General features: G+C 43.5%; 1 protein-coding gene and 1 long non-coding RNA gene across 51 annotated transcripts in view; one reads left to right on the top strand and one right to left on the bottom strand.

Annotated features, from left to right (window-relative positions):
* Positions 1 to 23,654, top strand: part of ANK3 (ankyrin 3) — a 712,348-nt gene that overhangs the window by 597,016 nt on the left and 91,678 nt on the right. For 29 of the 50 annotated variants that reach the window (XM_089314922.1, XM_089314928.1, XM_089314919.1 and 26 more), the window contains 2 exons: positions 14,925 to 15,048; positions 19,766 to 19,868. In XM_089314922.1, the coding sequence (XP_089171048.1) occupies positions 14,925 to 15,048; positions 19,766 to 19,868 (227 nt within the window). Of the gene's footprint in view, positions 1 to 6,430; positions 6,485 to 14,924; positions 15,049 to 19,765; positions 19,869 to 23,654 lie in introns of all 50 variants that reach the window. The other 21 variants (XM_089314920.1, XM_089314917.1, XM_089314898.1 and 18 more) reach the window with 3 other exon arrangements.
* LOC138845365 (uncharacterized) lies at positions 13,194 to 14,273 on the bottom strand. The gene is made up of 2 exons (XR_011382400.2): positions 13,895 to 14,273; positions 13,194 to 13,796 (listed from the first exon to the last, which is right to left on the bottom strand). It is a non-coding gene; the product is annotated as an uncharacterized LOC138845365 (long non-coding RNA).

Below are 23,654 nucleotides of genomic sequence, written 5' to 3'. Positions count from 1 at the left end.
CTCTCCCAGTGATCCTTTAAGTTAGACGCATTGTAATTTACATTTTACAGATGCAAAAAGACAAGTTGCATCAAGGTCAAGAAACTTGATCAAAATCACACAAGTCAGAACTGGGGCAGATATTTAGATCCTGGTACTTAACCCTCTGTTCTAGCACAGATATTATCTGGTAGTTGTGTTTAGAGTAGTCCCACCACTGTTGGATTATTTAAATTTTTTTTAAGATTTATTTATTTATTTGAAAGGCAGAGCTACAGAGAGGCAGAGGCAGAGAAAGAGAGAAAGAGCGCAAGAGAGAACTCGAGAGAGTAAGTGAGATCTATCTGCTAGTTCACTCCCCAGATGGCTGCAGTAGCCAGAGCTGAGACATTTGAAGCCAGGAGCCAGGAGCTTCTTCTGGGTCTCCCACTCAGGTGCAGGGGCCCAAGCACTTGGGCCATCTTCCACTGCTTTCCTAGGCCACAGCAGAGAGCTGGATCAGAAGTGGAGCAGCTGGGACTCGAACTGGCACAATATGGAATGCCGGCACTGCAGGCAGTAGCTTTACCCGCTACACCACAGCGCTGGCCCCTGGATTATTTAAGTTTTAAATGAGATAATGCACAAAGTGTTTAGCCTAGAATTTATCATATGGTAAGATCTCAGCACACATTGTTTACTTGGGATTTTACCATGGTTAATTCTCTCAAAGTACCAGAAACCAACTAGGATTACTGTCATCCTAATTTACATTTAGCCCTAATTTAAAACCCTACTTTAAAGTACCACTAGTCTTAATTTACATTAAGGAATCCGACTCAAAGAGTTTAAGAGAGTTCAGGTTCACATGTGAAAAAACAGGAATTTGACGTTAGGCTTTTTGCTTAGACAACCTACTCAGTGAGATGCCATCAGAGAAGAAGACATCAAGTGGTGAGGTGACTCAGGGGAGGAGATTACTGAGGGCTGCGGGAAGGGACTTGTGAAGCATTTTATTGTAAATTGCCAGAATTTGGATGACCAGAAATGTGGAGGTGAGAGAGAAGGTGCAGGAATACAAGACTAGAGATGAGAAAGCTTGGCTGGCATTGGGGACCTCAGCAGGTGGGACAGGTGACAAGGGTGGGGCACCAGCACCTCCCAGGGCACAGCATAGGAAGGAAGAGAACTGGTTCTAGAAAATTCTAGGCACACTGGTATTTAAGAAGATGAAGAATGCTAAAAGGTGTGGAAAGGAGTGGCAAGGGTTGGGGGAAGCCAGAGAAGAGGGTTCTGATGGAAGCTATGGGAGACACTGCCCCCCAGAAGCTCCAGTCACATGGGCACACGTGATGGGGGAGCCCTTGCTGACCTCAGTCCATCCCTGCCGGCATAGATGCAGACACAGAGCAGAACACGTAATGCTAACATAGTGCCAGAAGGTCGGAGAGCACCATTTCCCCTAGAAATGGTGGCAGAAGAGCAGGGGTGACCTGTGGGATGCCTCAGACATGGCAGGGGATGGGTTGAGCTTACTGACTCCAGACATGAGGTTCTTTTCTTCACCGGCCCCACAATAAATTGTCATTTTGATTTTTTTCCCCAAAAATGATTTCTGTTCCCACCTAAAAAGTCCGAGCCACCCACCCTTAGCTTTTCACCCTCGCATTAGGATTCTTACAGAGAAGAAAGCCGAAGGTGAACCCCAGGGGCATCCCCATTGGGAAGAAATGGGCATGGGGAAGATGGGGTGGGGGGCAGACAGCTGTGAGCAAGAGAGGTAGAGAAACCTGGACCTGATCACCTGGGCCAGAACCTCGGGGAGGCTGACAGGCCCTGCAAGTGTTTACCTTGTCCGTACACAGCTTTGGGGGATAGGTCGGAAGTATAAAACCCGCCAATAAAGCAGTGTTTATTGCCTTGCGTAATGACAGGCAATTTGAGTGTAGGAAAGGGAAGAGGCTAAACCTTGCCTGCTGCAGGCAGAGTGCCTGGTAGATTCTAAGACCCTGAGAGCAGGGCCTGTGTCCCTGTGTCATACACCTGCTCCTTCCATGCCCAGGTAGTGAAGAGTCGAGGCCCTGAAATCTGAATTTGGGGTTGAGGCTACGAAGGAAGGAATAGAAGAGAGAATGTGTTGCCACGAATTTAGTTACCTAAATTTACTGCCGGTTGGAACCAGCAGTTTAGTGCCTGATTTCAGAGGTCTGGTTGGTGGCTATTCATTCATTGATTGTCTAGTTTTCTTTCCAAGTGGTATCGATTTCAGATAACGAGAACAGTGTTAGTACCTGTGTGTGCCTTTCGCTGTGTGTTCTCTCTCGGGACTTAGGTGCTCCTGTGGCCGGGTCACCTAGACAGGTGAGGGGAGTTTCTGATCAGGGGTTAGGGGCAGCGTTAAGACTGTGATACAGTTACATGCCTGTCCGAACATTGTCTTTTTCTGCCTCTTCACAGGAAAGACACGGAATCCCTTCTCTTTCTGGGATGGGTTTGTTTATTAACTCGCCCAAGATCACGGGGATGTTTTTCATTGCTGCGTCTGGAAAGGTTCCAACACTGAGTCACGCCTGCTTACTTTAGAAACTACTTGCCTAGTCTGGATTAAGGAGCAGTAAACTGCTCTACAGGTTTTAAAAGCAGCACACCTAGCCACAAAGCACAGAATAACGCTTAGAAGGAAAGAATCAAATTGAGTTTAGCCTCATGAAACACTGCCTGAGAAGAAGGCCTTCTGTTCTATGGGATGAGAGCAATTGTCATTCACAGCCTCTTCTGTTTTGGCCACCTACAGAGTCAGGGTTTTAAGAGCACCTAAAAGCAGAGCCCTCCCCCACGAAACACAGGAATCCCTTAAATCGATACCACTCTTCTTCAGCCTACTTACGGTGCCTATTTCATCCATTGCTCTTCAACCATTTTCTCTACTCACCCCTAGTTTATCAGCCGTTTGGAGAAGGAAAGCAAGGAAATTGCATATTCCAGTGGTTAGTTTGTAATTTTGAAAGAACCACCCCTGCTCCTGGGAGCTGATGGAAAGTGAAGCGTTAGAGGGAAGCCCTCCCCACCACCACCACCATCAGCTCATTGCTCCACGATGGGAGGAGGGATGGATGGAAGGGCAGAGGAAGAGAGCAGAGCCTGATTCTGGCCTTCACCTTGACCGTGAGGAGTCTCCAGCCTGGCCAGAAGATCTGCAAGCTGTGAGCTGGGCTGCAGTCCCCTGCTGGTTCCCCAGGCTGACCAGGAGCACCTGGAACACCCAGGAGCTCCTCGAGAAGATAGTACAATTCCATCCTCCACACGGCACTTCCTGCCTTTTATTCTATCTGAGAATGGTCATAGGAAACCTTTCTTAACACAAGCTCTTGCTCCAAGCTGTAGAATGAAGGGAGAAATACCTACAGAAGTGGAATCTACATAACTTTCGCAAGAACTGTTGTATGACTCTAGAGTAGAAGTAGACTTTTAGAATGAAGTTTGAATGGTTCTGGATCCCTATCCTAGCATATTCCCCTTCTTTTCTCTTTCCTACTTCCCAATTCCTTGCTTTTTTTTGAGAACAAAAATATCAGAAGATTGAGGGAGAATTCATGTAAACATATCTGGCCATTTGGATTCTCTAGGCTAAGAACTTATTGTCGAAATGTTGGATCAGATATGGTGCTTTTTTTTTTTTTTTTTTTTTTTTTTTGACAGGCAGAGTGGACAGTGAGAGAGAGACAGAGAGGAAGGTCTTCCTTTGCCGTTGGTTCACCCTCCAATGGCTGCCGCGCTGATCCGATGGCAGGAGCCAGGTGCTTATCCTGGTCTCCCATGGGGTGCAGGGCCCAAGGACTTGGGCCATCCTCCACTGCACTCCCTGGCCACAGCAGAGAGCTGGCCTGGAAGAGGGGCAACCAGGACAGAATCTGGCTCCCCGACCGGGACTAGAACCCCGAGTGCCGGCGCCACAGGCAGAGGATTAGCCTATTGAGCCACGGCGCCGGCCAGATATGGCTCTTTATTAAGGTTTTGATCAGTCGAAAAATTTTTTTTCTTCAAAGTTACCTGAATTTTTATGTCTCTTGTTTCAAACTTAGGCAAATGAAATATATTGGATCTTATTTTTCATTATTAACCACTTTTAACCTTTTAAAGAATAAATAATACCATGCAGAGTTGCTATGAAGATGGAAAAAATAATGAATATGAAGCAATTAGAACAGTGAATGGCACTTAGTAGGTACTCAAGAAATGGCAGTTTGTTTAAAAAGATTTATTATTTATTTGAAAGGCCGAATGATGAGAGAGAGAGAGAGAGAGAGAGAGATCTTCCATCTGCTGGTTCACTCCCCAGACACCAGCACTACCCAGTACTGGGCCAGGCTGAAGACAGGAGCCTGAAACACTACCCGCCTCTCCCATATGGGTGCCAGGGACCCACATGGGTGGCAAGCAAGTATTTTGGTATCATTTGCTCTTTTCACATGCGCATCAGCAAGAAACTAGATTGGAAGCAGAGCAGCTGGGACTCTGACATCCCAAGCAGTGACTTAACTCCCTGAGTCACAACGACCACTCAGTCCTTGTTTTTGCATCAAATGGACGCTACTGTACTGCTTCCTGCTGTGGGACTAGAATTGGGGCATGAGGTCATGAGCAGGACAGGGGAGGACTTTCAGAGTGTGTCTTCAGTTAAAAAACCATCACTCAACACAGTAACTACGTTTCTATGTGCTACGGATACATGTTTCTTATCACGTGAATGGCAATTGTGGCTCATTAATCCAGTTTGAAGGACCTTACAGATCTGGTCCGGCCAACTCGTTTCCTGCAACTTTTTTCCCTTCATTCAGCAGGCTGCTTGCATTCTGGGAGCACTCCTGTTCCGTCCCTCGTAGGCAGTGTCCTCCAGCTGTGAATGGCTGGCTAACTGCAGTCTCTCCCCACCACCTAGCTTAACTCACACATCCTCTGTTCCACCTCTGCCACATCTACTCAGTGAAACTGATGGCATCCACTGAGCTCCTAGAATATTTTGTCTAGAATTTCTCTTGCGCATCTCCGGCTATTGTGTGTGGTGGTTAAGAGTGTGGGTTCTACAACCTGACAGCACAGGTTCTATCCCTGACTTGGTGTGTGGATTTTGAAAACTAAGTTCATCTGTCTGTCTGGATGTATCTCTTCATCTATAAAAGGTGGGGAGGGGGGCGGCAGAGACTAGAAGTACCTGCTTCATAGAGTTGAGGATTAAATGAGATACACATAAAACGTGCTTTGTTAGCACAGTATGCCGCCCATAGAAGGTACTAAATAAATAGTTGCAGTACAATATTTGTATTATTATTTGTGTTCTGCTCTTTTCTGAGACTAAAATACAATAGTTGGAAGTACTGTCTCACTACTCGGAATGTGGATGCAGCTCAGAAAAATTGTAGACATCAGAGAACCAGTTGCACCTGCAGGGACTCAGAGCCTAGAGTAGACTATGGAATCAGCATCTGCAGTGTAACAAGGTCCCCAAGGTGATACAAATATTGTATCTGTAGACACTGAAATTCCAGAAACACGGTGCGTAATTAATTGAATTCAGTTGCTGAAGCCAACAATTGTTGCTCTAATTCCCCTTTGAAGGTAGATATTTAATTCTATGTGGTCAGTACTGCCAACGGATAGCTGTCAGTTGTTTACAAGGATGCTTTTTTTAAAAAATTTTTTTATTTATTTTATTTTTTTGACAGGCAGAGTGGACAATGAGAGAGAGAGAGAGACAGAGAGAAAGGTCTTCCCTTTGCCGTTGGTTCACCCTCCAATGGCCGCCTCGGCCCACGCGCTGCAGCCGGCACACCACGCTGATCCGATGGCAGGAGCCAGGTGCTTCTCCTGGTCTCCCATGGGGTGCAGGGCCCAAGCACTTGGGCCATCCTCCACTGCACTCCTGGGCCATAGCAGAGAGCTGGCCTGGAAGAGGAGCCATCGGGACAGAATCCGGCGCCCCTACCGGGACTAGAACCTGGTGTGCCGGCGCCGCAAGGCGGAGGATTAGCCTAGTGAGCCGCAGCGCCGGCCGAAGGATGCTTTCAATCAGTGGTCCTCAAGGTGTGGTCCCTGGACTGGCAGCATCAGATCCACTTGGGAATTTGTTGGAAATGCAAATGTTCATGTGTGCCCCTGCTGCATACTGCAGGTTGAGAACCACTGCTGTGGAACATGGGGGAGCTACCAGAGCTACCCCAGTAGAAATGTGCCTCTCCTCCTTCCTGTCATATTATTCCATCTTCTTTGTTGCAGCTCTTAAAGCTTGTAAGGTAGAATCTCATAGTCAAGTTTCCTCCCCATGTTCGCTGGTTATCTATTAGTATGCATAGAGTTCTTAGTATGAGTATCTTACAGCACTGTTTCTGGTAGATGGGACACCCAGACTGTGATTTATCTGCAGTCCTTGTATTTTGTTTTGTTTATTGTTAATTTTAATTCATTTTTCAAATAGGTGATAGAGGCACATGGTACAAAATTCCCAAGGTTCAGGAGTTTACGGTAAAAAGTAAGTCACTCTCCTCCTTGCCCAGTGATATGAGGAGGTCTTCAAAAAGTTCATGGAACTGAGTACTCTAAAAAATTATACCTAGATTTTGAAAATTTTTTGCACCAAAATAAATTTTCTAATTCCATTTTTTCCCATGAATTCTTTGAAGTCCCTTCATCTAGTTCCCGTCTTCAAAGGCAATCACTGGTCTTTCATTCAGTCCACAGATTTATTGAGCACTCACTATTGCTTGGCATTGCTCTGGGCACTGCATAAGGAAGAAAACAGCCACCATGAAAAGCACCTGCTATCCTAGATCTGACATGGTGGTTACCAGTTTTCTGTACTCTAGTTTTCTATAGCCAGTACACTGCAGAAGCTGAAGTAGGGCCTTCAAGTCAAATCAACTGACTTGATCCCATTTCACCATATTCTGAATGATCTTGGATTTTTTATTTCACTACTAAACTGGATTTCTCTTTATCTTGAAATGGAGATAACAATTCTGTTTTATAAGATTATGGGAATTAAATGAGATAATACCACACACACTGCCTAGAACATAGTGAATGCTCAATAAATATTTGTTAATTGTAATGATCTGATCTCATTCTACTGTCTATAATAAAGACCATGTGATCAAAAATCTTTTTTTTTTTAGAGAAAAATCAGTAGCCAATTTAAGTCTTCTGTATTTGATCAGTAACTGCTTCTGTTTAGGCTATTTGTTGAATTCTTTTAGCAAACCAACTCCTGGTAAATCATCAGAAAATAGAGGTTATGTTTCTCTTTGATTCTTTCTAATATAGAATTTTATGATTTCATGTAATTTGGAGGTTTTGATCTATTAATTCATCTGGAGGTGTCTTATACTACTGATTTCAACTTTTCAGTATTATAAAATTCAAACCTTGGGATAATCTTGCATTTCACAGAAGAATTACATGCTTCTGAGCCGTTTCTAACAATATAATTTGGTATATTTAAGGACCTTTCTCTCTGATTTCAAGTCTCTAGACAGATGGGCAAACAACTTTGAATCCCTGGAAAAGTAACAGTATTCTTTGGTGATGGTCCTCAGGTAGGAAAAGATCAAAAGGAAATTACAGAGAGAGGGGAGGTGGAAGAGAGAGAGAAGACATGAACTTCTAGGGCAAGAAAACACGTGTAAATATTAACCCAAGAGCTGTTTCCTTTGTTCAGCATAAAAAGGATCATTACTGGGCATAATGAAGATTGTAAGTAAGTTGAGTTTAGGGATGTTACAGCAGATACTTGGAATAAAATAGCAATGAGGATGCACCTGTTTGGCCCACCACCATCGTGATAGTCAATCTATTCTCTCCTTTCTTCATAAGTCTACCTTCTTTCTTTCTTTTTTCTTTTTTTTTTTTTTTTTTTTGCGTATGTATTTTCATCTACTTGAGAGGCAGGAAGAGAGAGAATGAAGGATATGTTTTCCATTTGCTGTTTCCCTCCCCAGATGCCCACAGCAGCCAGGGATGAGCCAGGCCAAAGCTAGGCACCAGGAATTCTGTCTTGGGTTTGCCACATGGGTAGAGAAACTCAAGTACTTGAGGCATCATATGCTGCTGCTCAGGATGTATTAGCAAGAAGTTGGGTGGGAAGCAGAGTAGCCAGGACTCAAACCAGCACTCTGATACAGGATCGAGTGTATCTGTCACACCATAACAGCTGCATACCCACCCCCACCAATTCTGTTCTATGTTATTGTCCTGGTAGACAATGTAAATGGATCTTTGAATGACTGAGTATGATACAGGAAATCTCTCTAAGCCTAGTTCTTTTGACATAGGAACTAAGAAGAGTGGATAGGTGGGACACTGAAATGCAGGTTCTAAACAGCTTTGCTTGTTTGGCTTTTTGTGGGATCAAGGAAGATGTGGGAGTTTCGTGTTCTTTATAAACATTTCCCAGGCTCTGGTATTTTATTGTCAGAAATGGATTAACAGTAAGATCAGTGCTCGAAAGTTTCCAAAGGCATGAAGTCAATACTAAATGGATGAGGCTTCTTTAATGCCATTTGTCATGGGACTTCTGGACTTTGTCTACAGTAATCATATAATGCACTACACAGCCATCCCTAATTTATTAGGGATGCATTAGGCAGCCAGCGTGTGACCTCTTTGGCTCACCTTTGGACCTTGTCATTTCTCATTCCTGTCTGTTTCAGCTACCTATTACAAAGTAACAACCCATCTCCAACCCAGTGCTTAAATTTATTGTCATCTCCCATGGTTCTTTGAATTAACTAGGCTCAGCTGGGATCTTGAGATCTTCCAAGAGATTGTAGTCAGATCCGCAGCTGGGGCAGCAGCTATATGACCAGATGTCCAAGCTGCTGTCTGCATTCAAAAGTCTAACACATCAGCTAGGATGGCTTGAACAGCTGAAAGCTGACTGGGCATCTCTTTCCCTCCCAGCAGCCTCTCTGTGTGGCTACCGTGAGCTTTCTGAAAAGAGTGATCACTTAATAGCCATATTTCTCATATTGGAACTGACTTCCCCTGAACAGCTGTTTTAAGAGAGTCAGGAAGAGCCTGGAAGATTTGTTTGAATTCAGTCTCAGAGGTCATACAAAATCCCTTACCCTGAGTTTTTTTGTTAAGAACTCTGGTCAATCCAGATTCAAGAAAGAGCACCACACACGAGCCTGAGTTAAAAAGACATAGTTCACTGGAGGCGAGGTGGAGAAGGCAACTTTAAGACTTTTTAAAAAAGATTTATTTATTTATTTGAAAGGAAGAGTTACAGAGAAGCAGAGGCAGAGAGCCAGAGAAGCATTTCATCCACTGGTTCACTCCCCAAATGGGCGCAATGGCTGAAGCTCGGCTGATATGAAGCCAAGAGCTTCTTCCAGGCCTCCCACATGGGTGCAGGACCCCAAGGACTTGGGCCATCTTCTACTGCTTTCCCAGGCCATAGCTGAGAGCCGGATTGGAAGTGGAGGAGCCAGGACTGAACTGGCACCAATATGGGATGTTGGCAAATTGACTTTACCTGCTATACCACAGTGGTGGCCCTTAAAATTTATTTTAGTCACTTGAGAGAATTACAGAGAGAGAGAGACATGCACACAGAGAGAGCTTCCATTCCATTTAGGTTTACTCCTCAGATGACCACAATGGCTAGGGCTGGACCAGGAGGAGGCCAGGAGCCTGGAATTCCATCTGGGGCTCCCACATGAGTGGAGGGGTCCACATAGATTTGGGTCATCTTCCACTGCTTTCCCAAGCATGTTAGCAGGGAGCTCTATGAGAAGTGGGGTAGCCAGGACTTAAACTGGTACTTATTTGGGATGCCAGCATTGCAGCTTAACCCTCTGCACCACAACACTGGCCCCAGGAAGGCACTTGTAAACATTAGCTACCAATACCCTCTTTGCCAGAAAATAGTCAAACTTGTCTATAGCACACCTGTTACTCCATTGCACCAGACACTTCAAGGAAGCATAAACACATACAAGTGCTTCTTGTAAGTACTCTTGGTAATATATTTTAACTAAATATATCTGGTAGTGAATGACTGTCAACCATTAATTGAGTTGGCTTATATCTGTTGTACCTCTTGATAAGAAGGTGCCAGTAACCAAAATATTTTTAGGATTACATGGTAGATTAGAGGCAGAAAACATGTCTGTTCATCTTATTCCTTTGTCATCTTTGGTAAAATAGTGTGTTGTACTACCCAATAATTACAGAGTATTTTGTTTATTGGCAGGAGACTGAATTAATTTTGCTCTAATTGCTCATTCATTTGATCAACAAATATTTAGTGAGCACCTATAGTGTTCCAGGTACTTAGGTAATGCAGAGAGGAGGTAGTTCACTGCTGTGGTTGGGTTTTTGCCTTTACCAGTGCAAATAGTAGCAAAGTAAATATGAACCATATGTGTTCACAAAGTCACATGTTTAGGCCCTGGAGAAAGCTGTGTTGCAGGATAATAGTACCTGCTCATTAATCCCTTATTTTGTGCTTTGTCCCCCGTGTGTCCCCAGGAGGTCTTAGGGTAGAGGCAGACTTGTCCTGGGTGTGTAGAGGCTGCAACTGTGATTCAGAGCAGGTAAATGGTGCTTCGAAGGTCATCTGCCTAATCAATAAATTGTACAGCTTGGATCTGAACCCATAGCACTGACTGTACAATTCTGCATTAAAATACCATCGCCTTTATTTCTAAATTTAATGTCTTTTAAGAAATGTTTCCAGTGTTGTAAAATGCTAAGTCTATAATTAACATAAGGCTATTTTCAGTAGCTTTTGGCCGGCTGTATTGACAGCTCCCGTCCCCATCCCACTCAGGCTTCCTTCAGTTTCACAGTGATCATTTCTGAATTCTGAGAAAGATGAGTGAAGAATAATGGAGGGGCCGGCATTCGGGCACAGGAGGTTAAGCTGCCACCTAGGATGCTAGCATACCATATTAAAGCGCTGGCTCACGTCCTGACTGCTCTACATCCTAGCCAGCTCTCCTAATGCACCTGAGAAGGCAGTGAAAGAGAGCCCAGGCACTTGGGCCCCTGCCACCCACATAGGAAACCTGGAAGGAGCATTCTGGCTTAGGGCTTCTGCCTGGACCAACTCTGGCCATTGTGACCACTTGCGGAGTGAACCAGTGGATGGATGATCTTACTTTCTCCCTCTCTCTGTCACTCTGTCCGTTAAATAAATAAGAAAATAAATCTGAAAAAAAAAAATCTTTTTGAGGTGGCTTCTTTTTGGGAACTGTGCTTTGCCTCTGTCAATTTACTTGTCACAAGTCAATAAAGCTGTCCTCTGAGCAGAAATAAATAAATAACTTACTTCACCTCCATTGAAATTTTACTGTTTACCAGTAATCAAGCTTACTATTTGAAAGGAGTGTTAAGTTGCTGCGGCATGGAGACTAAAGACAAAACAACAACTCGCCTGTTTATTTGTGGTAGTCATGAATTCCAAAACAACTTCTGGGCTCCTTCACTATGCCTGGCCCAGGAAAAATACTGCTGCTCCACTAGGGACCTCACAAGGTGAAGGGAAAGAGAAGAGGATGTTTTTCCTGGCAATACACTTTCACAGGGGATGCCCTTGAAGGACTCCTACCTTCAGATTCCAAGCGAGCAGTGCACGGGGTTCTGGAGAGACTCAGAGACTGGAGAAATGAGTCAGGTGGAGAAGTCGGGGAAAGGTGTCGTCAAGAGAGCACACCCTACGTAAAGGTTCAGAGTCCGGGGAGTTTAGGGAGCCCTGGGGAACAGGACTGCAGGGTGGGTGTGGACAAAGCGTAGCCGGAGGTGAGGCTGGCGGAGATGTCAGGGGAAGGAAGGATGCATCCCGGGCCTTGTTGGGAGGTTTGAAAGAATGGCAGTCACTGAAACAGGCGTTGCTGCGTAGTTGGATTCGAAATGGAGATGTGAAAACCAGATTAATGCTCTGTCCGACATGATGCCTCTTTCACCATGACTTCCGCTTCCATTCTTTACAGAGCTGGGAGATGATTCTTCTCCTCGTGGGTAGTTCTCAATATGTCTCGTGCATTATAAGGGGCTCCCTTTTGATTTCTGTGTATAATATAAGGGCACTTCAAAAAGTTCATGGAAAATGGAATGAGAAGATAAGTCTGGTGCAATTTAAAAAAACTCCATATAAATCTTTTCATTATAGGCAATATCCATGAACTTCTTGAAGACTCCTATTGATCATGTTGATTACAGCTACACTGATCAAATTAAATCACTTAGGGGTCTTATCATCTTCATGTCACATGAGTCACTCATTTATTAGTTATGCATTTGGCCAGGGAAAACAAACGTGCTTCCCAGGTCATCAGTTCCACAAATTCCTGTATACTTAGGAACACTTAAGGACCTAGATGCACCATTATGAGGTGCTGCAAACTCTCACTTAGCAAGTTTCAAAAACCCTTTACTATCTTTCTAATGGAACCGTGCAGCTAATAACTGGGGCGGTGGCAGCGGGATGGGGGAAAGTTAAAATCGCCTCTCCGGTGTACCCAGATGGCAAATGCAAGAGGTCCTACTAGCTCTCTCCTCCCTTGCCAGCATAAACAGGATGGAGCCGCTGGGAGAGGAGGCGCAAGGATTTAACAGCAAAGTGACAGACCTACCTCTGAGCATTGCGCCTAACCGGGGCCACTCAGACCTGGCTAGGCAGCCCCAGCTCTGCACGGCGCGGTTCTCTGCAGTCACCTCTCGGGGAAGCACCGCCTAGTCCCTCTCCGTGGTGTGGAGGAGTTGAAAAACCCGCGTCCCAAATAAAGCCAAACCCCCAGTGATCCTCCCCGCTGGTCTCCCTTAGGGAGAGAAAAGCCGCAGTCCCTCGGCGGGGCAGCTTCCCAACCTCCACTCCGGGCCAGGCCCTCCCTCTTTTTCCCCCTCCTTCCACCTGACAGGGACCATAAATAACTAGGGCTCCTAGTGTTCCCAGCAGAGAACAAAGTTGAAAGTTTGCCTGGAGCTCCCAGCCACTCCCCGCCTGGGCCACGTCTTTGTTTTCTTCTGATGCTTAGCCTCTACCTGGTTTGGCTGTTTTCTTCATTCATATTTGAGAAGAGTGGCTTCCTAATTAAATGCAGCGTCCTGCGCGCGCAAGGTCCCTACATTGCAGGCTGTCTCGGTTACCGGGTTAGGCATCCGAGCCCGGGTATCAAATTACCGAAAGTCTACACCGGAGCAGCCCTCATATTTACATACAAATAACTCATGGGCATGCATTTATGTCACCATTCGGCCCTTCTAGAGGCTTGCCCGAGGAGTTTTTGATCCAATCACAAGGCGCTTTAAAAGGATGTCTGCGGAGTGATCAAAAAGGATCTTAATGAAGTGTTGCCAGGGTGTTTTTTTTTTTTTTTTGGTCTGAAGTTTCGAAAATTTTCGAACTCTTATGAGTGGGAAAAGATGGGTGATTCCTCAGCTGCCTACGAGGAGATGGAGCCGCTGAGGGGCACTTGGTGGTGGTGAAGAGAGGATCCGACCCAGGCACTGGTTTGCTTGGGCTGTTTGGAGGTTGATTGCAAATCACTGCTTAAGGAATTCCTGGAAACATCAGGAAAGCGGTTGATCAGGCCAGCCCGGTGGAAATGGCTTTTCCAAAGAGTAAGATCGTTTCAGTTGTTTTTGGGGTGTGCTGTTTTTGTTTCCGACGCCGTGGAACGTGCAGATAGTCCAGATGTAAATAATTACTTAAAATAATCTCTTGGTACTGGGAAGCCTTGGAAAGCTGATCTGTTGAATTTTTGCTTTTGCAGAAACAGTAGTTGACAGTGTATTTTTAGACTTGATTGGTAGTTTAAAAGCTGAGTGTTTGTGGTTTCCTGAGTTGCAATGAATGGAAAATTGTAAGCGGTACTAAATGAAGAAATAGAAAAATGTTACGGGAGGGAGGGGGGAGTGGGGTGGCTGAATCACTTACCTTAGAGAACGCAGAGCATACACACTCCTGAGGTCTCTTGCCGCCAGCCAAGCTTGTGTCCAGAAAGGGAGTAAGGGTCATGAGAAAGAGAGTTGGCTCGTGTGTGGAAGGCACTTTGCTGCAGCCTTAGCTACATTTTGAGAAGGATGGGAAAACATCCCAGAGGGCAAAAGACCATTGAAAAACCTGCCCTGTCACTCGTGGAATGTGGTTTTTCCCGGTGAGGTCACGTTTCACATATGCCGCTCGTAAAAGTCTTTTTACGTAATTAACTCTTTGTGCTGAAACTTGAAGAACAATTTATAGAACCCTTCTCTCAAGTTGCAGGACCCCCCCCCCCCCCATTTTATCTCTGTAGAAGAGGAGAGGTGCTTTCCAAGCCATTTCAATCGCTGGGACAGCTGGCCTGAGTCGTTAACTTGATAGGCTTAGAGACGGTTCGGAATTGATGTGTTCCAGGGCCGCCCAAATGGGCAGTTATAGCGCACAGAAATAACTTGCTGGTTTTGTACACAAGTCCCAAGATGAAATCCTGTATGGGAGAGAGCCAGGTTGTTTTGTTTTGTTTCTTTCTTTTTTTTTTTTTTTTTTTTTTGAAAAATAAATAACCTGTTCCCTTCCCACCTGTAATTTCAAGATCAGTCATGCGGAGGTGGCTCTTACTTTGCAATCTATTTCCATTCAGATGAGCTGCTCTCATCATGGGTGGGGTGAGCTGAACTCTGGGTGACAGAAAAGATCCACCCTGCCGGGACTGGGGCTTAGGGAGGAGGGAAGCTGGGGCAAAGTTCTAAGAGGAGAGCTTAACACCTGGAGGTCTTTCCACCGCTTACATTCACCCTTGCATTTCTGTACTAACCTCTGCAATACTTTTCCACCCTAAAGGACAGTTAGGAAAATTTACCCAGAGTATAGAGAAGGTGACTGTGAGGCCCTGGGTGATTTGCTGAGCCCAGGAGCAGTTTTCCCCTCGACTGACGTATATTCAGGAAGGAAGTTTCTGACTTGAGCTTGCTCTGTACCTCTGCAGGTGAGGATGCCATGACGGGGGACACAGACAAGTATCTTGGGCCGCAGGACCTTAAGGAACTGGGCGATGACTCCCTGCCCGCAGAGGGCTACATGGGCTTCAGCCTTGGAGCCCGCTCTGCCAGGTACTTTATTGTTACTGGTTTTCATTATTGATTTAAAACAAGCATGATTTGTCATCAAGCCAGATCACTTTCATTTTTCACGTGTCGCAGGATGTGCTCTTTGGATGGGGCTGTGAGTTTGGTAAAATGCTCTGGACTCAGCTATACCTGCTGTGCTCTTGTGTGGTTTTCTGTGTTAATCTCATGCGATGGAACATGTCAATCATTTGTTCTTTCCCCCCCATTTGCAGTCATGCTTCAAGCCTAGTAACCAGTGAGTTCGCTGACAAAACTGGGAGAACCAATTTGGGTCCCATATTTCAAAATAAAATTTTGCTTTATATGGAGGAAGCTCAAAAAGTTCATAGAAGTAAAAGATAAGTTTATTTCAGTGCAAAAAAAAAAAAAGAATCCACGCATGTGAAAAGTTTTCAGAAAGGTCACAGAAAATGCAAATTATGAAAAACTGTGCATGGGTTTCAATTCTTTTTGCATGAAAATAAACTTACCTTTTCATTCTGTTTTTCCACAAACTTTTTGAAGACCCCTTATGTTAAAAGAAACTTTTTTTTTGGCAAATAGTGAAAAAGATACATATATGGATTGTTCAGTTTTCATTACTGAAAGAATATTTCATAACTAAGAACTAAAAGAGCATTCATGAAAAACTGTGGATTAAAGTTGTCTAGCAAATGTTCAAAATAGTTCCATTATTTTGTGTACAAAGGAACATTTTAGGGTACCATGTGACAACAAAAGTCACAGACAAGTATGGTGGCAAATTCATTCCTTCCAACCGAAGCGTGAAACTTCTGTGCGTGCAAAACCTAGAGTCAAACTTTCCTTGTCAAACAGGACCTTGTCCAGAATTTGGAGACTTCTTTTCTCTGGTGTGGATTAACAGCATGTTTGCTGACAGTCAAGTTATTTTAAAGCTAATAATTAAACCTTCTAAGCCAGAGCCCTGAGGACATTTTCCTATAGTTTAAGGATCTGTTGTAAAAAGTTTCATTGTCTAATAGTGAGTGGCACTTCCCGCAAAGTAAACCTTGGAGTTTATTCCCTGTGTTGTTGGTATGGCTAGTTTAGATATGGAATTGATTTTTATGATGTAGTCTTTTTAAAATTTTTTTCAGAGAATTTTGAACCTCATAGAACTTAGTAGAATATTTTCTTTATAAGTACATTTACCATAGGGTTTCATTAACAAGGAGAGACATCACTTTTTAAAAATAGGACACGTTTCAGGTAATCATGCAGAATCTTAACTAACCTCAAGATCCTGTAAGATCTCGTGTCTGTCTTATTTAGAAATTTATAGCTTTTGTAAACCAATAACTAGCTGTCTTCTCTTCTTCTGATTATATAGGACACATATTGTGAATCAATCCTTTGTATGTAGAAAATTGTAGCCACTGGTATCCAGTGAGATATGAAAGCGGAATAGTGCCTCTTATAATGTCTTTTTGTGAAGAGAATTCCAAGATGTTCATATTTTGATTGCACCATTTTTTGTTGCTATTATATGTAGCTTATTTTTTTACATTGGCTACTCATGTTATGCTCAGAGGCAAATATTTAAAGCCTACAAAGCCAGTATTTTTAAAAGTGCATTGTTAGAGGATTATCCGATAAAAAATTTCTGAGTGTAACATTTAAAAAGGAATACATCAAATGTGTAACTCATTCAATCATAACATTTTTTTTTCTTTTTTTCCCTGTCTGATTTTTTGCTTTCTATTTCTCCTGGTTTTGTTTCTAAAAATACTTTAAAATAGTCCCAAGGTCAGGTAAGAAGATGTGGCGTTGTTACACACCCTCCCCTTCCCACACCTTTCTCATCTTGGTTTTCTTCAGCCTTGTGATGTGACGTGCTGTGATGTGCTGCAATGTGCTGCAATGTGCATTTTTGTTTTCTGCTCAGCTTCTGTAAATCCATTTTGCCATTCTGAGAAAATCAGCAAGAAACAAAATATATCATAAGAAATGTTCCTTATGCAACATTGACAGAGTACTCAAGGCATTTCCTTGCCTTAACAAATTTTGTGTAATGCATGAAGTAACTGGAAAAAAAAAAAACCCATGGAGTTTAAAGAAAATCTATTGATTTCAAAGGCTGTTTGTTTGCTGGTTGCTGTTTTATTTAAGTTGTGCCTAGGTCTGTTCCTATAATTTCAGAGTGGAGAGGCATGTTCTTCTAACACTTTGTGTATTTAACATGTACATATACTGATGGCTACAAATAATGTAGTTGACCTTAGTTAAAATCAATTTAATTTCTTCCAGGTCCCAAGCACATAATTCCAAAATTAGTAGCTGAAAGTATCTCAATGTATTCAGGATTCATAGAGAAACTTCATGTATTTCATGGGTTCCATCTGCCTAATCCAAATTGGCCTGAAGTAGGAGCTTTGGACGTGATGTAAAACAAAAGCATCTTTAGGCCCTCTGTCCACAGCTCCCAAGCCTGGACTCTGTTCTGCAGCGAGCACTCATATATATTAAAAGAAGGAAGAGATGTTTAAAATCTATCGGCAAATCTGTGGTAGACTTTAAATCTAAAATGAGAATAAATATGTAATTGTTTTTTAAAAACTTTTAAGTGTCCATACATACAATGAAACCATCTCATTCATCACCAGTGTTAACGTATCAGGCTGTGGGAACCATAATTTAAACAAATGGATGCCTGATGCAGAGAAGGGAGCCTCCCGACACCTCTCAAGTCACATGACTGGAGCCAAGTGGAACACTGCTCCTTAGAAACTGTCCTGTCCAGTAGTATAGCCAGTCGCCACACAGGGCTATTTAAATTAAAATTAGTAAAAATTAAATGAAATGAACACTCCAGCTCTTCAGTCCCACCACTTGCCATACTTCATGTGCTCATTGGCCGTTTGTGGTCAGTAGTCACTGTTATTGGACAGCATAGATTTAGCCCATCTCCCTCAAAGCACAAAGTCCCATGGGACGGTGTTGAGTTGAAAAGGCAACTTCTAATCTTAAGAAGCTTCTACAGTGTTTGAGAGAGGGGAAAGGACTGGAAACAAGATTAATGGAAATTGTTGTAGCTGCAATGGGGAAATGAAGAGCTAGGGGTCAGCTAATTGGACACAGAGGGCCTGGTTATGCAAGGGATCAGAGTCACGTGGCTTACCTGGTGAGCTCCTCTGTGTGAGGATAATACTGCCACAGTCATTTGATAAATATTTGCTAAGCATACTAAATAGACTGGAGAATGACTGTTGAGAGAGACTGGAACCATCTGAGATGCTGGCAAAAGCTAAAGCTCTAAGCCTAGAAGAAGGTATCTACCTATCTGTTTAGATGCTTACAATAATGCTTATTAGGGGACTCCGTATCTTGGTGTAAAATAACCACACTTTTACATTGTTAATAGAGTAAGCAGTGGGGAAAAGAAGTCGTTTTGTGCAAAGTGAGGAATCATCCCATACTTACCTCTTCTTTGCTCTTTTCCCTGTCAAACACAGGCGAGTCTAGAGCCGAGATCTAACTGATAGAGTCCGAAAAGAAACAATAAGGCACATTTAAATCCGGGCAGCTTAATATATAGGCAGTGAAAGGGGATACCTTCCGATGCACTTTGTCCCCAACTACAAGAAGACCCACCAGACAGAGGAGGCTAGAGACCTACAGTGCTAGCCGAGGGACACCCATTGGTGAAGAGGCGATTCTTAGAATTCTATTCTCCAGCTCTGTTGCAAGGACTGCAGGACAGAAAACTTCATATCTCAGTAGAGAGAGGGGGCGATGAAAAGCTTCTCATGACAGTGTCCTGGGTGAGATGGGAGAATACTTCCCAACAGCCCCTAACAAGCCTCCTGCCCCTCCCTGGAGGATCATGGGTATTCATTCTGCCACATCTCACATTAATCGCAGTCTGTCCTGCATGACCTGTGTGAATCTATGCCGGGTCTCCAGGGTGGCATGGTAAAGCTGTCCTCCAACAGTCCTTTGCTCTATGGGTTTTTGGTCTAGACGTCAGTGTGATACGTGGTACTTCAGGGAATCAAGGGAGCTGCACTGTGGGGAGTTCAAGGTCTATGTGGAGGAGTTAAGAGGGGCTGGAAAAGAAAACAGTAGGAGGAGGAGGAAGAAAACAGAGCAGAGAAAGGGAAAACAACCATACAGGGCATCTGAGTGTTTGCACGGGGTCAGGCAGATGACACAGAGGATCATGCAAGATACGTTCATTACACTGCTTCCTTCTTGGTGGTTTCCATGAGTGGCCACTGCAAACCAGAGCTCTCCAAATTTTAAACCCATATCTGCTTGCCAAAGACATGAGCAGACACATTCCACCAGACATGATTCCTTTCAATGGTGTAAACCAGACATGGACCAGAAAGAAAGGAGACTCTTACATAAGGCCTTATCCTAGAAAAATCTCCTTAATTATCAATTATCCAGTTATCTGGTTCTTCTCAATTGTCATGTTTGTTCAGCTTCATAGTGAAACATCCAAAGTTTTCACGCATTCCATCTTCTCACAGACTTAACACCAGTGGGCCTAATTGTCAACAAACCTGATCATGAGTTTGTCTACCCCTAAGACATTTCCTCAAACATAAGGGATTTTATTTTTGATGCTTTTCAAGAAAAACATTTGTTGCTATTTTTAGCCATCTTGCCTGTTCTTAAAGTTGCATGCATTAATTTTCTTTTATTCATCTCATCATCATCTACCACTGTGAATGGTTAACTGTAAATACAACAGCCTCCGCTCCTTCAGTTCGGATAGGTCTTACACCTTGAACAGAAGCTCCTATGCGCGGGACAGCATGATGATCGAAGAACTCCTCGTACCATCCAAAGAGCAGGTATGCATCCTTTATAAAATGTTAGATTGTTAAACTTACGTTTGTAGGATGGAATCAAGCATTGGCCTGTGACCAAAAAATGCATATATTTTGCCTGTTAAAGTCTTAGAAAAGGCATAAACCTTTCTCATTTCTAGGCAAAATCTATTTAAAAAATTTTTAGGTTAATTAATAATAATTGATAGCCAAGTTGATGATATCCATATGAATATGTATTTTGCTAAAATAAAAACACTGTGTATATATGTTAGATTTTGTTGTAATTGTTTTTAACAAGTCGTTATAGATTAGATGAGTGATGTTGATTTCTTGGCTTCAGGGCTGCCTGTGATGGGCCTTCTCATGAAGCAATGTTATTAAATTTCCTCCCTGAATCTCTGCTAGATTCATTTTATGTTTGTGCACTTTCTTCTTTTTAATGATTATGGTTGACTAGACAATGAGCTGATCTAAGAGGTCCAGCAGCATAACCCTGCAGGAAGATGCAGGATGGCTGTAGAATCATTTCTTGATGCACACGGTCCCTGGTTTTAAATGTGTGTACTAGTGATTTTATGAATTTTGAAGGTGGGTTATAATATTTAAAAAATGTAAAGAATTTGTAAGATCATGCTGGACTGACTTATTCCTTGTACAGTGAAGATGAACAGAAGTCAATGAGTGAGTGATAGTCGCTTACCATAGCCCAGTGAGAGGCTGAGCACTGGGTAGTTGTAGGATGTGTGTTGTACTTTACAGGGACCTACAATTAACATTTTATTTACACTTTCTAAAATACCCTTAAGCAAGGAAACCTTATAGAGGTGAATACAATGATTAGGAAGACCCTTCCCATCCCCTCCACTCCCCCCAAAAAAATCCTTTGTGAAATGAATACAGATCATGTTGTGGGTTTAAGTGGGTATTAGTCCCAGAGAAAGCCTCCGTCTCAAATAATGAAGCTAAGCACTTAGGGTGAGGTGTTGCCCCATAGGTATTGGATGAGACTTTCTGAAGGACTCTGGGCATCATTCACGGTGGTCATTTTCCTAGACTAATACTCCTGCTCTCTTCATGTTCCCAATTGGAATGAGATGTTAGTAGATCATAAGTGCAAAAATGCCTGTTATTCTCCATATCCTAAGGGAGCTTATAACATTGCAAGTGAAAGGAGACACCTTACTCCTGTATATAACGTGTGCCTAGAGACTCCTGATAAAATGTACTTATGGCTCTCACACCATTGCCTATTAGCCATTACCAAGATGTGCTCACTCGGGTCGGATGGAGGGGCAGCATCTACCCAGAGCTGAGGAGTGTGAAAAGAAGCAAAAGGCAAGGAGAATTTACAAAGTAAAACTCATGTTCTTTTGGCCAATTTGTTGCTGCTTAAATTTCAGAAACACCTCTGCCGACTTCCTGAATACTTCTGTAGGCCAGTTGGACGAAAGGAGAGCTAGGAAGTCTTGAAACCTTGAGAAAAAAAAATATCTTAAGGAAAACAGTAAAAAGAGGGAATTCTTTCTTTTAAGGCTGCAGAGAGCTCTGTGGACTGCTGCACATTTCTTGTGGAACTAGCATGTTTAACGAGCACATAACGTTACTCAGGCTACACAAAGCAAATAGACAAAAGAGTTGAAAAAAACACATGAAAGAGGCACAGAGCCAGGTTAGGGACAGTGGGAGCATTTGAAAGTGTCTTGGAATATATATTTATATACTATTAGGAAATTATTCAATTTCGGTAGTATTGAAACGATGCAGGAGCTATCTCTATTCTATTCAATGCTGATATTTTCAAGAAAGAAGCAGTTACAAGTCAGCTGTTTTATTTCCACATGGTGCAACCAAAAACCACATGTGTGTGTTTGTGTATAGAAAGATGAAGCAAATACTGCCGAACACTAATGGTTGAATCTAAATGGAGGATATATTGGCATTCTTTTGAAAAGTTTGTTCAGCTTTTTAACTTTTACAACAACTGCAAAATAACTTAGAGGAAGAGGAGATACAAATTCTGAAAAGGGTATGTTAACTTTGTTAGTCCCTAGGTCTCAGAAGAGAGGGGAAAGAGAGGTTGTCAAAACGAAGACTGTAGTTTCACTGTGCAAGACTAGTAAGAAGCATTTACACTAGAAGTACATTTAGACAGTGTCGCTCCCCCTCTTCATGGAGGAACGACACTAAACCCTGCCTAGGCTTCATATCCGAGTCACGGCACCATTATGTCGCTCCCCGTCTTCGTGGAGGAACGACACAGGACCCTGCGCTGTTCTTTCGTCTGCTCGGCCCTCCTTGGGTTTGCTGCTGGTTCTTCCCGGGTTGGCTACCGTCCCTTCCACCTCCGTGGAAGGGCGGTTCCCCCTGCCACTTTCCCCACTTCCGCGGGGGAGCGGCACACCGCCGGCTGGCTCTCTCGGGGGCTGCACAGGTGCTCCTTCAGATAGATGTTCCTGGTGCATGTTGTCTCTCTCCTCCTTTATAGTCCTCTTCCGCCAATCCCAACTCTGCTACCCACATGCCGAGTACGCTGCTCTCCTCCAATCAGGAGCAGGTCCTGCAGTTTATTGGTTGAACTGGAGGCAGCTGTGTAGAAGCTGTTTCTCCCTTCTCAGCGCCATATTGTGGGAGAGCAGATGCATAGAATAAGTCTTAATTCCAGTAACTTAGTCTAGTCAGAGTTGCTCCCAGTTGCTCCCCACAGACAGTTTAAATTAGAATTAAACGATAGCAAAGTATTTACATCTTTTGTGCCTCTATCTCTGTACTTTTACATTTTAAAATGTGGTTTCCGCACAGTAGTGATTTTGTCCAATTGTGTGTCCTTTTTTTTTTTTTTAAACTTTTATTTAATGAATATAAATTTGCAAAGTACAGCTTATGGATTACAATGGCTTCCCCCCCATAACGTCCCTCCCACCTGCAACCCTCCCCTCTCCCACTCCGTCTCCCCTTCCATTCACATCAAGATTCATTTTTGATTCTCTTTATCAATTGTGTGTCCTTGATACCTAGAATTCCTAAAGCAGTGTGCATGGCTTACTGTCAGATTTAAAGCTACCTCATCGTTGCTCACTTAAAGTTTCTCTGACAAGTCAAGGTGGAAAATGAATAAAACGGAACTCTCTGTGCACTTCTCTTTCAATAAGAATAGGCTGCATGCGTACAAAGCACTGTTGCCCCTTTGTTATCCTACTGCTGGTCAGTTTGCACATTAGCCACAGTTCAAGTACAGTGGAGACCCAGGATGAATAGTGTAGGCCCACTGCCCCCACACTCCTAGGCACCTGGGCTGGCTGAAGGCAGGTATTGGTGCCAGGACTGGGGAAGGAATATGGAGACGGGAGAGATAAACCCATCCCCATTCCATGTTGGGCCTTAATCTGGGGTCGGGCATTTGGCATAGTGTTTGGGACAACCACATCCCCTATCAGTGCCTAGACTGGAGCCAGTCCCAGTTCCACTTCCAATTCCAGCTTCCTGCTAATGCAGACCCTGGGAAGCACCAAGTCATTGATGTCCCCAGAAGCTGAGTCCCTCCCACCCAGATTGAGTTCCTGCCTGGTGGATACAGCCTAGCCCACCCTGGCCCTTGTGGGCATTTGGGGAGTAAGCCAGCAGATGGGCGATTTCTCTCTCTCTATGTCTGTCCTTTAGTGTCTCTCTGCCTTTCAAATAAATAAAAAATTTAAGAAACACATGATTAGTCTGTAAAACACTTAACTTACGCCTAGATTGTCAACAGTGGACTCCTCTTACTGTCTTACAGGGTTATCCATGAACTTCCTGCCTGGGACTTATCACCTG

The sequence above is a fragment of the Oryctolagus cuniculus genome, chromosome 15, assembly GCF_051225735.1.
Source record: "Oryctolagus cuniculus isolate XC-2025 breed Fujian yellow rabbit chromosome 15, ASM5122573v1, whole genome shotgun sequence".
Taxonomy (NCBI): domain Eukaryota; kingdom Metazoa; phylum Chordata; class Mammalia; order Lagomorpha; family Leporidae; genus Oryctolagus; species Oryctolagus cuniculus.
The sequence above is the reverse complement of the archived record's forward strand: the minus strand, read 5'-3'. Positions and strand labels throughout refer to the sequence as shown.